At 37.1% G+C, this 14,999-nt stretch overlaps 1 protein-coding gene across 3 annotated transcripts in view; it reads left to right on the top strand.

Moving 5' to 3' along the window:
• Nucleotides 1-14,999, top strand: part of F8 (coagulation factor VIII) — a 201,637-nt gene that overhangs the window by 48,981 nt on the left and 137,657 nt on the right. For all 3 annotated transcript variants that reach the window (XM_052742782.1, XM_052742780.1, XM_052742786.1), the window contains 3 exons: nt 11,485-11,706; nt 12,564-12,819; nt 13,854-14,025. In XM_052742782.1, the coding sequence (XP_052598742.1) occupies nt 11,485-11,706; nt 12,564-12,819; nt 13,854-14,025 (650 nt within the window). The remainder of the gene's footprint in view (nt 1-11,484; nt 11,707-12,563; nt 12,820-13,853; nt 14,026-14,999) is intronic.

The following is a 14,999-nucleotide window of genomic DNA, read 5'->3' as shown; positions in this document are numbered from 1 at the left end:
CAGCCTGTCTGTATAGGCCTCCAGGTTTTCCATGATTGGTATTAAGATTAAAAGCATGTGTATCCAATAATGGCTGTATCCCTGAACACACAGAGACTTACCCAGCTCTGCCTACCAAGTGCTGGAATTACAAGCGTACGCTACCACTGCCCTGCTTTCCTATGGCTTGCTAATAGCTCTGACCCCTGGGCAACTTTATTTATTAACATACAAATAATATTTTAATACAAATAAAATATCACCATATTTCCCCTTTTCTATTTTAATAAAAAGGAAAAAAAAGAAAAAGCTTATAACTAATATAAGAAAAACTATATGCAAAAGTACAATAACTATATACAATATATACAAGTAATAAATACCTAAACAATGTCTAGTCCATTTGTATTTGACAAATTCAGAGAAAATAATTTCATTATCTATCCTATTTTGGTAAGTCCAAAATGTATCCTAATTAATCTTCAACTATAACTAACTAAACTTCAACTATAACTAACTAATCTTCAACTCCCTCAGAGACCCAAGAAGGAAATAATATTAGCTAACAAAAATAAAAACAGGAAGTGCACATAAACAACTTCCAAAAAATTTGTGAGTTGACAGAAACAGACAGCTGTCTGGACAGTCACCTGAGGTTTCTCCGAAGTGCTGGGGCATCATCTTCAGCCTATAGGCTTAGCATATCTGACAGACTCATTTGTGAAGTAGGATGTACACAAGGTCAACAGTTCAACCTCACATTGAGTGAGAGTAGTCCATGTACCAGAAACACCTGAATTCCACTAGTGTCATGTCATGATTCAGGATTTTAAATTCTGGAAATTGTTGATGGTTTTTTAATTCAGCTGTCCATTCTTCTTGGCTGTGTATATATGGCTTCATCTCAGCATCCCATTCTTCTCCATATCCCTCCATCAAATGCCAGTCTACTATTGAGAGGCGTGAGCTTAGTTACTCTTCAAGAATAACTGTTTCAGCTGCTGTTCCATTGCACATCAGAGGCCATCGGCCCACTGCCTGTTCAGCTGCCTTTGAAGAAAAGGGCACTGTACCTTTTTCGAATTGCGAAGGCCACTTCAGGGATGGTGCCATATTGTCCTGGCCTCTGAAGATGCCTTTTGATAAAGCCATAACCACACTTGTTTTGGCAAGAATCAGTAATCCTTTGTTTTATGTCCTGTCTGTCCATTTTGTCCTGTTGATTCGAGGATACTTTGTTGTCCAGTGACTAACTTTTGCCACAATGAAAGTTAACTCCATATGCAGTTTCTTCAATGCCCATATTTTCTCTGAAGTAGATTGGTACTGCCAGGAGCCGACATGTCTCATAGTCATAACAAAAAAGAAAAATTTTCTAAGTTATTAAAACATTTTAAATGCCATATTCTGTAGATCTCTGAAGGGTTTGAAGATAACCTGTCTATCTAAAATATATCTACTCAATCTTGAAAACATACCTAATATAACTACAAGTTCTATTATAATATCTAACTACTAACTTTCATTTCTTTATATCCTAATAGTTGGTAATAACATTCAAGGATCAGAAAATTGCATTACATTGTTAGATGAACGGTACAATTAGAAAAATATATATAACATTTTCTAACAATATCAATTTCAATATATATAATTTGTATACAATATAAAACAATCCAATCCAATGTAAAGTATTTACATTTTTCTTTTCTTTCTTTCTTTTTTTTTTAATAAGAACCTTAAATCTAATCTCCTTTGCTTAGCCTTTTTCCTAACCCTTGACAACAACTTGTAACCAACCCCCCTAATCAATGAAAATTATCCCAGACCCAAAACCCATTAAAAGACCAAAAAAACCAACCGCCCCACACCACCTCTTTGGGAATGTGGGCGTCGTATTCTTGAAATTGCTTCCTGCTGGGTATGGGCGAAGGTATCTTTATCCTGAAAGAAAAATTTTAGGTTAATTGTCAAATTCTAGGAAAGGTAAATATATCCTTCGTTATCCAGTCTGTGTATAATGCCAAAATTCAGGGTTTATCTCAAATCCTTATTCAAGTAGTCTTTGAGACTGGATCATCTCAGCTAGCTCTTCTCAAAATTGCTCTGAGCACTTTGTAGTTCAAAGCTGATCTGTAGATGATGTTTGTCAGCTTATTGATGTTATTATTGTCCATGTGGAATTGTTGTTGTTGTGGGGCCCCATCTTCTTCCTGGAGACTTCAGTTGATGTTAGGCCTAACCGTGATTTCCTGCAAAAAACTGATAAGAGACTCGAACACAAAGACTATATATGCGACTTTTTAGAATTAGTTAGTACTCTATATGACCATTTATATCTTAACAAAGTTTAAAATGTATATATATCTATATATATTGATCTTGTAAATTTTGATATAAAATTCATACTTTAAGAAAAGTTTAAAGAATCAGAAGAGAATCAAAGAGTTGAGATTCGTAATAGAATAGTCCCTTAATTAATTTGGCTTTTCTCCTGTCCCATAGCAGAAGATGGCTCTTTTCTTTTGGCATGATACAGGGAGTTTGCATTTTCCTTTTAACAACATGCTTGAGTTTAAAGAAGGAGAGAGCCATTCTCCAACTCCAAAGTCAGCTTTAAATTTTAATTGAACTGGGACTATTAGAAGTTAAATAGTGTTAAATCTTTAAAGAAAAGCAGAAACAAACATTTAGGAAGACATAAAATTTTTTTAGATAACATACCCATACGCCATTTCACTCTGTTTCTTAGGATAGATGATTTGTTCCTTTTCTTCAGTTGTCTCATTTGTCCAGTGTTCTTCAAATTCCTTAACCTTCATTCTCCTAAAAGACAAAAACAAAAACCTTTCCCCAAGGTTTTTTGGGGATGTTCCTTTTTGACAAGTTATCTGATTAAATGAAAAGTCATGTGTTACTGGTGTAAGTTAGTTTAAATTGGATGTTTACGATAGTTGATGAACTATCACCTCCTCTAATTAAGAGGTCTCTCTTGTTCAAATCGAACCTTTATCAATTTTGATGGTACCCACAGCTTATCTTCTCCTGTAGAAATAAAAGCAAAACCTCGTCCCCAACGTAACACATACCCTGGTTTCCATTCTGAGGTCAGCACATCCTTAAAGTATATAGGTTGATTTAATTCTGTAGTTTTTTCTATTATCCAATGTCTCTCTGCAGCTGTTGTTCCTTTCTCATTGGCATTGAGAAAATTCAAAGTTAATAGAGCATTATGTAGTCTATTTCTGGGGGGTTTTGTTACTCCTTTTTGTTTATTTAGCATATCCTTTAGAGTTCTGTTTGATCTTTCTATAACTGCTTGACCTGTAGGATTATGTGGTATACCTGTAACATGGTTTATATTATAATAGGCAAAAAACTGTTTCATTTTAACAGAGACATATGATGGAGCATTATCAGTTTTGATTTGTGCAGGTATACCCATAATGGCCATAACTTCTAGCAAATGAGTGATTACAGAATCAGCTTTTTCAGAACTCAAAGCAGTTGCCCATTGAAATCCTGAATAAGTATCGATAGTGTGGTGTACATATTTCAGTTTTCCAAATTCTGGAAAGTGAAACACGTCCATCTGCCAGATTTCATTCCTCTGAGTACCCTTTGGGTTACATCCTGCTGGTAATGGTGTTTGATTGTAGAAGGAACAAGTAGGACATTTCTTTACTATTTCTTTGGCTTGTTGCCAGGTTATGGAAAAATCCTTTTTTAAACCTTTACTATTTACATGATGTTTTTTATGAAATTCTGAGGCCTCCAGCACATTTCCTATCAATAATTTATCAATCTCATCATTGCCTTGTGCTAGAGGGCCTGGCAGACCAGTATGGGATCGGATGTGAGTTGTATATAAAGGATGACTCCTTTTTCTGATTGTATCTTGTAATTGAATAAATAATGAAGTTAATTCTGAAGCATCGTGGATAAATTCTGCAGTCTCAATATGTAATACTACTCTTTCAGCATACTGAGAGTCAGTTACTACATTGAGAGGTTCTGAAAAATCCATTAATACCAACAGAATAGCATACAATTCTGATTTTTGAACTGAATTATAAGGACTTTGAACCACTTTACTTAAATTTTCTGATTTGTAACCTGCCTTTCCTTGTTTGTTGGCATCTGTATAAAATGTACGAACTCCAGATATGGGTTTTTTCCTCACAATTCGAGGCAAGATCCAATCAGCTCTCTTTATAAGATCAATTCTATCGCTTTTGGGATATTTGCTGTTAATTTCTCCCAAAAAATTACTACAAGCTTTTTGCCAAGCTTCATTTTCTATCCATAATTTTTCAATGTCCTCCTTAGTTAAAGGTACGACAATTTCTGCTGGGTCTATTCCTGCTAATTGACGAAGTCTCAATTTTCCTTTCCAAATCAAGTCAGAGATTTTTTCCACATAAGTTTTTAATTTTTTATTTGGTTTATTTGGTAAAAATATCCATTCCAATATAATATCTTCCCTTTGCATTAATATTCCTGTTGGGGAATGCCTAGAAGGTAAAATAACCAAAATGCAATCCAGCTTTGGATTAATACGATCTACGTGCCCTTCATGTACTTTCTTTTCTACCAAGGCCAATTCTTTCTCAGCTTCAGGTGATAATTCTCTTGGACTATTTAAGTCCTTATCACCTTCTAAGGTTTTAAACAAATTATTCAGTTCATCATTTTTTACCCCAACAATAGTTCTTAGATGAGAAATGTCTCCAAATAATCTTTGAAAGTCATTAAGAGTCTGTAGTCGATCTCTCCTAATTTGCACTTTTTGAGGTCTAATTTTTTGAAGTTCTATTTTATATCCTAAATAATTAATAGAATCTCCTCTTTGTACCTTTTCTAAAGCAATTTGTAATCCCCAGCAAGGCAAAATTTTCTTTACTTTTTCAAACATTCTTTCTAAAGTATCTGCATTTGAATCAGCTAATAAAATGTCATCCATATAATGATAAATTATAGATTTAGGAAATTTTTTACGTACCACTTCTAATGGCTGTTTTACAAAATATTGGCACAAAGTTGGGCTATTCAACATTCCCTGTGGGAGAACCCTCCATTGAAATCTTTTAACCGGTTGAGAATTATTATAAGTAGGCACTGTGAAAGCAAATCTTTCTCTGTCTTTTTCTTGTAAGGGTATTGAAAAGAAACAGTCTTTTAAATCAATAACTATGAGAGGCCAGCCTTTTGGTAACAGAGTAGGTAAAGGAATTCCAGATTGTAAAGAGCCCATTGGCTGAATTTGTTAATTGCTCTAAGATCTGTTACCATTCTCCATTTACCAGATTTTTTTTTTATAACAAATACAGGAGAATTCCAAGGGCTGGTTGATTCTTCAATATGATGAGAATTTAACTGTTCTTCCACCAGCTCTTGTAAAGCCTGGAGTTTCTCTGTTGTTAAAGGCCATTGCTGAACCCATACAGGCTTGTCTGTTGACCATTTTAAAGGTAGAGCTGTTAATGTTTTTGGAAGATTATCAGTTGTTGTGCCCTGTTCTTGTATGACATGGATGGCTGGTGAGCACTCATTAGAATAATATCTTTTAATATTTCTCTCAGAAACATGTACTAATTTATGATTTGTTTCTGAGATTGGAGGGATATTAATCTGAGTATTCCATTGTTGTAACAAGTCTCGTCCCCACAGGTTCATAGCTATGTTAGCCATATATGGTTTTAATTTTCCTTTCTGTCCTTCTGGACCTATACATTCAAGCCATCTTACACTTTGTTTCACTCTAGATAATGTCCCAATTCCTAAGAGTTGAATGTTTACCTCCTGAAGAGGCCAAGTTGGATGCCAAAATTCTGGTGCAATTATGGTAATGTCAGCACCTGTGTCTACCAGACCAGACAACAAAACACCATTTATTTTTATTGTTAGTTTTGGTCTTTGTTCATTAATAGAAGTTTGCCAAAAAATTTTCTTTGTTTTTTCCTGTATTTCCTATTTTCTCTGTTTCATCATCTCGACTAACATGATTTATTCCAATAGACATTTAGTTATTTAGTTGCTTTGAGTAGGGGTTTCCTCTACAACTGCAGGAAAGGTTTGAACTGGATTTACTGTGGGGGCCTGCCTGAGGCCCCTCTGGGAGTTTCCCGAAGCTCGAGGCAGAGGGTTACCCTGTCTGTCCCTTGTTGATCTACATTCGTTGGTCCAGTGTTTTCCCTTACCACACCTTCTGCATACTCCAGAAGGAAGGGGCATTCTGTTGCCAGTGTTCCTTGAAGAAACATTATTTCTAGGAATGACCTGTTTACAATCCCTTTTCAAATGTCCTTGCTTTCCACATCCAAAACATCTAACATTGCTCAAACCTTTTGAAATTGCTTTTCCTACCCACATATCATCATGGTCATAAGCCTCTACATTAACTGTATCTCTAATCCAATCTTCCAAAGGTGCAGATCTTGCCTTTAACGGCCTAATTATTCTTTTGCACGCTGCATTTGCATTCTCAAAGGCTAAAGATTCAATTATTATCTGACTAGCCTCTGAATTCGGGACCATTTTTTGTACTGCTGAAGTCAATCTTTGTAAGAAATCTGTGAAAGATTCTTTGGGGCCCTGTATAACCTTTGTAAACGACTCAGTTTTTTTTCCTGGTTCTTCAACTCTGTCCCATGCATTCAAAGCTGCCGTTTTACATAGAAGTAGGGTTTGGACATCATATGAACATTGTGTTTGTACTGAAGCATATTGGCCTTCGCCAATAAGCTGATCCTGGCAGACTTGTATTCCCTATCCCTCCACTGTCTTTCTATATTTTTAGCCTCATTACTGAACCACATTTTCCACTGGAGATTTTGTCCGGGTTCAAGAACAGCCTGTGCCAATTCCCGCCAGTCCTTTGGTAGAATCCTATTACAAGTTGACCAGGTGTTTAACATTTGCTTTACATATGGGGAGTGCATGCCATAAGATGCTATTGCCTCCTTAAATCTTCGTAAGTCTAACATTTCAACTGGAACCCAAGTATTTTGTTCATTCTCTTCATCAGGTAGCTGCTGTACGGCTACTGGATAAATTAAGGGTGATTGTGTGAAAACTGGCTTTCTTTCTGTAACCTTACGATCCAATTTTGAAACAACTTCACTATTTATTTCTTCTGTCTGAATTTGAATTTCTCTATAATTCATTTTTACCGGTTTAACAAGTTTTTCTAAGACTGTTATCCTGGCACTTAAGTTGACGATCTTTTTAAATAGTAAAATGAGGATAAGAAAAGTAATAAACTGAATAATTCGATCAATATTAATCTTTTCATATAGTTGTTCCATTGTCAGAGTGCCTAAAATTTCAAACAAAGCCCAATTTTCTTCCAATGTACACATAAAGCCCATTTTTTTTTAATGTAGAAAAAAATTCTCTTTTAAATAGATATGTTAATTGACTTACCAAGTCTGGGTAGAACAGTAGAATCCCAGGGAATTTCACAGCCACCTGGTGTTCGAGGTGTGAATCCAGCGAGAGAGAGAGAGAGAGAGAGAGAGAGAGAGAGAGAGAGAGAGAGAGAGAGAAAGTGTAGCCACTTGAGCCGAGTCAAGCCTTGGCTTTACAGGCAGGAGCCCTGTTCAGCAGGGCAGGTCTGAGTTGTTTGTAGCAGTTGCAAGTAGCTCCAGCTGCGGGTCAGTCAGGCCTGGGCCCAAGCTAGGCAGCCGGGCCGCCCAGGCTGGAAACCGGACCTGCCGCCAAGCCAAGCCAAGCGGTTTTTAATGAATTCTTGTCACGTTGGGCGCCAAATGTAGATGTATCCAACCTTCTTATTAAATAATAAACACAGAACCAATGCAAAGAAGAAAGCCAAGAGGTCAGAGCTAAGAGCTAAAACCTTACCCTTCCTCCTGCGGTGGTCCTACCTCTCCAAACCAGAGCTACCCCTGTGTTAAAGTCTTTATATAGAGTTCCTGTCCTGCCTTCTCATTGGTTGTAAACCCAACCACATGACCGCCTCCTCACAGCCTGTCTGTATAGGCCTCCAGGTTTTCCATGATTGGTATTAAGATTAAAAGCATGTGTATCCAATAATGGCTGTATCCCTGAACACACAGAGACTTACCCAGCTCTGCCTACCAAGTGCTGGAATTACAAGTGTACGCTACCACTGCCCTGCTTTCCTATGGCTTGCTAATAGCTCTGACCCCCGGGCAACTTTATTTATTAACATACAAATAATATTTTAATACAAATAAAATATCACCATAGTAATATCTGTCTTTGAAATTGAAGTCTGTTTCTTGTATGCAGAAGGATGGATCCTGTTTTCTTTTTTTTCTCTTTTTCTGGAGCTGAGGACCGAACCCAGGGACTTGCGCTTGCTAGGCAGGCGCTCTACCACTGAGCTGAATCCCCAACCCCGATCCTGTTTTCTTATCCATTCTGTTAGCCTATGTCTTTTTATAGGCGAATGGAGTGCATTGATATTAAGGGATTTTAATGACCAGTGATTGTTAATTCCTGTTATTTTTTATTTTGTTGTTGTTGGTAGTGTGTGTTTCCCTTGGAATTGGCTGATGTGAGATTATCTATGCCTGTGTTTTAGTGGATGCAGCTAACTTCCTTGGGTTGGAGTTTTCCTTCCAGTACTTTCTATAGGGCTAGATTTTTGAATAGGTGTGGTTTAAATCTGGTTTTGTCATGGAATGTCTTGTTTTCTCCATCTATGGTGATTGAAAGTTTTGCTGGGTATAGTAGTCTGGGTTGGCATCCATGGTCTCTTTAATGTCTGCAAAATATCTGTCCAGTACTTTCTGGTTTTCAGAGTCTCCATTGAGAAGTCAGGTGTTATTCTGATGTGTCTGCCTTTATATGTTACTTGACCTTTTTCTTTTGCAGCTCTTAATATTTTTTATTTATTCTGTATGTTTAGTGGTTTGATTATTATGTGTCAAGGGGACTTTTTTTTTTGGTCCAGTCTTTTGGTGTTCTGTAGTCCTCTTGTATCCTCATAGGTATTTCCTTCTTTAGGTTGGGAAAGTTTTCTTTTATGATTTTGTTGAATATATTTCCTGTGCCTTTGAGCTGTAATTCTTCTCCTTCTTCTATCCCTATTATTCTTAGGTTTGGTCTTTTCATTGTGTCCCAGATTTCCTGGGTGTTTTGTGTTAAGAATTTGTTGGATTTAACATTTTTTTGACTAATGAATCTATTTCTTCTATCATGTTTTCAGTGCCTGAAAGTCTCTCTTCCATCTCTTGTATTCTGTTGGTTATGCTCACATCTATATTTCCTGTTCATTTACCCAGATTTTCCATTTCCAGAATTCCCTTGGTTTGTATTTTCTTTATTGCCTCTATTTTAATTTTCAAGTCTTGAACTGTTTTCTTCACCTGTTTGTTTTTTTTCTTGGTTTTCTTAAAGGGATTTATTGATTTCTTCAAATTTTTTGTCTTTTCCTTGATTTCTTTAAGAGAATTCTTCATTTCCTCTTTAACAGCCTCTATCATTTTCATAAAGTTATTTTTAAGCTTGTTTTATTCTGCTTCATCTGCTTTAGGATGTTCAGGTCTTGTTGTTGCAGAATCATTAGATCCTAATGGTGCCATAATACTCTTTATGTTGTTAAATGTATTCTTACACTGCCATTTGGGTTTAGGATAATTATATGAGTAGGTGTTGATTCTTGTGGTATCTTTGTTGGATGGGTCTTTGGATCCTTTATTGTCTGTTTCCTTTATTGTCTTTTGGCCTGAATGGCCAAGGGTTCTGGTGATTGGCTGGTTTTCAGGTTGAGTAGGGTTGTCTCAGCTGAGGTTTGTGGGGGATTGGGTGCCTAGATCTAGCATATTGACCAGTTCTTCCGGTTGCTGAGGGCATTACTTGTGCCTATGGGGTCTGTTCTTCCAACTGGTGTGGGTTGTGCCTATGCCTATGGAGTCTGTTCTTCCAACTGGTGTAGGTTTTGCCTGTGCCTGTTATTCCAGCTGGTGTGGGTGGTGCTTGTGCCTGTAGGATCTGCTGATGTTGCTGGAGAGGGCTGTTCACAGGGAGGCTGCTCTTCCACTTAATGCAGGTGGTGCTTGTGCCTCTAAGGGCTCTTCTTCCAATGGTGCAGGTGGTGCTTGTGCCTCTAAGGACTCTTCTTCCAAATGGTTCAGGTGGTGCTTGTGCCTCTAAGGGCTCTTCTTCCAAATGGTGGAGGTGGTGCTTGTGCCTCTAGGGGCTGCTGATTTTGTGGGGGGGTGGTTGGCCAGGAGGAGTATGATGGGTTTGGTGGGTTTCTGCAGCAGAGTGGGTCTTGTTGGTTACAGAGTCCAGTGAGTGGCAGTGGTGGTGGAGTGGCCTGCCCACAGGATTCTTACCTGCTGGCTGGCTGCTGTGGCTGAGGTGGGAGAGGGAGGAGCATAGAATGTGCCCTGGGGCTTAGGGCTTAGGGATTGGGGCAGCAAAACCATAACTCTTTTCTCTGCCTCTCAGAGATCTGCATCCAAGTAAAAAGCCCACTAAATTCTAGCCTCTGCTTTTGTTTGTTTGTTTGTTTAAATATAGTAACTGAATCCTCTTTATGTCACTCAAAAATTAAGGCCCTTTCCTTTTGCTTAAATGAATGGACTTTCAGGATGAACAGATATTTAAGAGAAACTGGAAACATGAAAGCAATATGCAAAGATAATAAAATAATCCCAAAGGAGAAAAAAATTTGAACAAGTAGGTGTTCATAAAATTAGAAATACGATTGTCAAAATACAAACAATGGCAAGTAGATAGACAAAATCTCCAATAAAGTAAAATCAAAATAGAGAATACATTTTAAATTGACTTTTAAAAACAATAAAAACAGAAATGTTAATAAATAAAAGATATTAGTATTCAGAAATAAAATTACTATTAGTATAAACAAAAACAGAACTTCACACAAAATGATCATTGTGACAATTTGTAGTGCAACGATAAGATGCTTGAAGCTTTTCCTGGAAGAAGTTGTTCATATATAAAAGAAGAGGAATTAGATGGACAGTAGAGTAGGATAGTATCTTTAAAAGAGATCTAAGGGAAAGATTATTTTCAAGCTAGAATTTAGAGCCAAATGATGAATCAGCTTTGGGGAATAATAGAAAATATCAGCTATGGAAGGCTCTAGCAACCACTGAATATGTACTAAAGCAAAACTAAAGAGTAAATCAAATAAACATGTTCATGTTTAGCAGTATGATAGTCAATTGTGGCTTTGGCAAGAGCTGTTGGTTTGGTAGTGCCCTAACTAACTTCCTTGGCAACTTTGTTTTTTTTGTTGTTGTTGTTTTGTTTTTTAGCAGCAACCACCTTTATTCATGGAAACTATTCTTTGACATTCATTTGTTGTTATGAACAAATGTTTGGTCCTGAAAATAAACTAACTCATTCTACATGGCAACTTTGTTTATAAGTTAAGGTAGCAGTAAAATTTGTGGGGTCATTTTGTCTATCTTATTCTAGCAAGTACTTTCAGTTTCAAGTTCCCTATTTCTTTGCCATCGCTGTCTTATTCCCATTTTACAGGTCTAATTGGATGCCATAGGAAATCAGTCTACTGGCATGTGATTGGAATGGGCACCACCCCTGAAGTACACTCAATATTCCTCGAAGGTCACACGTTTCTCGTGAGGAACCACCGTCAGGCTTCCTTGGAAATATCACCAATAACTTTGCTTACTGCTCAAATACTCTTGATAGATCTTGGACAGTTCCTGCTATTTTGTCATATCTCTTCCCATAAGCATGGTACTACTATTTTGGATCTTAAAAATGAATATTATAAAATATTTTATTCTAATCTTAATGAAATTTCCTGGGCACTGTACAATACAATGTGTTGCAGAAATGCTGTTATAGAGTTAAGATTATGTTAGACTTCAACTGAAATCTTCTAATGTAAAGATTTTTATCTTGAGTATATAAGGACTTTATTGTTAGTACAATAGTATTGTGGGCTTTTAGTTAAATATATGTGAAAGAAGGAGGAGACATAGTTTAGGAATGAATGAGATAGGAAAAATGAAGGAGAGTATGTTATTGGTTTCTCAGCCTGACCCCATTAACTAGGCTTCAGTACTCTGGGAAGAGATGTTTCCATGAGAAATCTAGGGAAATGAGGTGTCACATGATGTTTTCAAGGACTATTTTGATGGAGGTTTTGCAAAGGAGCAAAGATCCTATGAACAAATGTGCCTACAGTATCAATTCCTGGTCACATGATGTTTTGGGTAGTAGTTGTGCAGATTCATATCAGATAATCCTTTTACTTCCATTTTCTTCTTGTGTATTCTTTTTCATTTTTTGTCTTGAATCAACCCAATAACTCTGTCTTAGTTATGTCCATTTAAGGCTTAGCCTATTATATTGCCAGAACAGAATATCAGAAATAGGGTAATTTATAATAAACAAAGTTATTATCTCACACAGTTCAAGAGACCAGGAAGCACAATATCAAGATATTGTCATTTGATAGGTGCTTTCTTTCTGTGTTACAGTACAGGAAAATGATACACATGGCAAAGGGGCAAAAGAGAAAGAGGAAGAGAGAGAGGGAGGAAGGAGAGAAGCAATCTTCTGACATTGTTTGTGTTGTCTGACTGCAGATGGCATGGAAGCTTATGTCAAAGTAGATAGCTGCCCTGAGGAACCCCAATGGCCAAAGAAAAATAATGAGGAAATGGAAGATTATGATGATGATCTTGATTCAGAAATGGACATGTTCATACTGGATGATGATAACTCTCCTTTTATCCAAATTCGCTCAGTTGCCAAGAAGTACCCTAAAACTTGGATACATTATATTTCTGCTGAGGAAGAAGACTGGGACTATGCTCCTTCAGTTATCACCTCTAATGATGGGTAAACACCTTTGGACTCTTGGTACTACCCTCCCCTATGCTCAAATTCTTCTTACTTATTCAAACCAACAAATACTTAAGCCATATTTAAGAGTTATTATGTCATAGGATCAAATGGTAAGGATGTTTTGCTAGCCACCATTCCATCACTGTGGCAAAATACCGAAATTAACAACTTTTAAGTAGGAAAGATTTGTTTTGACTCATGGGTTTGACTCATAGAATTTTCAGTCCATGGTTGCTTGACTACTGCTTTGGGCTTGTGACAGCACAGAAATTCATAATAAAGTGCACAGTGCAAGGGGCCTGTTCCATACATAGCTATCAGGAAACAAAGAATAGATAAAAGGGGCCTGAGGTTCCAATATCATCCATTCAAGGGCATACCCCCAATGACCTAAGTTCTTGTCGCTAGGCTCTAACTCCTAAAGGTTCCATCACCTCTCACTAGTTCCATATCCTGGTGACTAAGTGTTGCTAGAGTTTTCCTGCCTGGCCTACAGTCAGGACAAATTTCTCTCACCTGCCAGTCCCACAGCCGTCAGATCCGACCAAGTAAACACAGAGACTTGTATTGGTTACAAACTGTGTGGCCATGGCAGACTTCTTGCTACTTTTCTTACAGCTTAAATTAATCCATTTCCATTAATCTATACCTTGACACATGGCTCGTGGCTTACCGGCATCTTCACATGCTGTTTGTCATCGTGGCGGCTGGCAGTGTCTCTCTGACTCAGCCTTCCACTTCCCAGCTTTATTCTCCTCCTTGTCCCGCCTACACTTCCTGCCTAGCCAATGGCCAATCAGTGTTTTATTTATTGACTAATTAGCAACACATTTGCCATACAGAACATCCCACAGCAACTAAATCTTTAATACATGTGCATTCTGTAGAACATTAGATGTTAGCATAGGTAAGCCTAAGACTACTTATACTTCTCTCACTCTTTGCTTTGAGGAAATCATATTAGAATTGGATTTTTGACTATCTAAAATTTTTTATCCTTACACTTCACCTTTTTGCCTCTCATACAGAAATTATAAAAGCCAGTATCTGAGCAATGGTCCTCATCGGATTGGTAGAAAATACAAAAAAGTCAGATTTATAGCATACACAGATGAAACTTTTAAGACTCGTGAAACTATCCAGCATGAATCAGGAATCTTGGGACCTTTACTTTATGGGGAAGTTGGAGACACTTTGTTGGTAAGTCAAGGGAAAATAAGAGATTGCTTCAGAAAAAGAGAAGTTTCAAGGCTGGAGAGATGCTCAGTAGTTAAGAGCACTTGTTATTCTTGCAGAGGAACTGGGTTCAGCTCTCAGAACTCACATGGCAGCTCACAACCATCTGTAACTCTAGTTCTAGGGAATCCAAAGCCCTCTGCTGACCTCCATGGGTACCAAGCATACATGCTGTACACATATATACATACAGGCAAACCACTCTTATGCATAAATAAAATAAATCTTTTTTTAAAAAAAGTCTAGAAGGGTTTGAGTTTCTGTGATCCTTCAAAATTTGGTCTTATCTCCAATGGACAGAATCTTTTAAAAATTATGAATGTTACACAAATAAAATATACTCATATTTAATGAGTATATGGAATAAAAATATAATGTGACCAATCACACTCTCAACTTCTTTTAACTACTCACTGATGCATCCATATACTTCCAAAACTTTCTTCATTAATTGTTTTTTCCTTCATTAACTTTTAAAATAGAAATCATACTCTCAGATCTAGAGGTAATCTTCAGGCATCTTCAGTACTATTTCCATGTTACAGTTTTTTCTTTTTTATTCTTCTTTAAAGCTCTTGTAATCAGACAGTGTCACCCGTCACCCTTGCTTGAGGCTACTTATTGTCTTCCTTGTTATACCTGCTTATTAAGTGATAAATCTTATAACCTGAACCACTGTCTCCTCCTCCAGTGTTGAGGAATTACGTGCCAAGAATACAGAAAGGCTGAAGAAAAGTAATGTCCTTAGCAGACACCCAAATTTCACTTCGTGTAGGAGATGTGGGCAAGACTTACTGAAGTAATTCAAATTGAAAGGGTCATGACAAAACTACGCAGCTACCTAATCTTCCTTTTCATGAAAAGAATGAATATATTGAGTTTTATTAAGGGCTCAGACTCCTGTAATGTGGATATAGGAAGCTTTTGATTTTCTGGAG

Source organism: Peromyscus californicus, unplaced genomic scaffold, assembly GCF_007827085.1.
Source record: "Peromyscus californicus insignis strain IS unplaced genomic scaffold, ASM782708v3 Scaffold_10__1_contigs__length_136768540, whole genome shotgun sequence".
NCBI lineage: Eukaryota > Metazoa > Chordata > Mammalia > Rodentia > Cricetidae > Peromyscus > Peromyscus californicus.
This window is presented reverse-complemented; position numbering and strand designations above follow the sequence as displayed.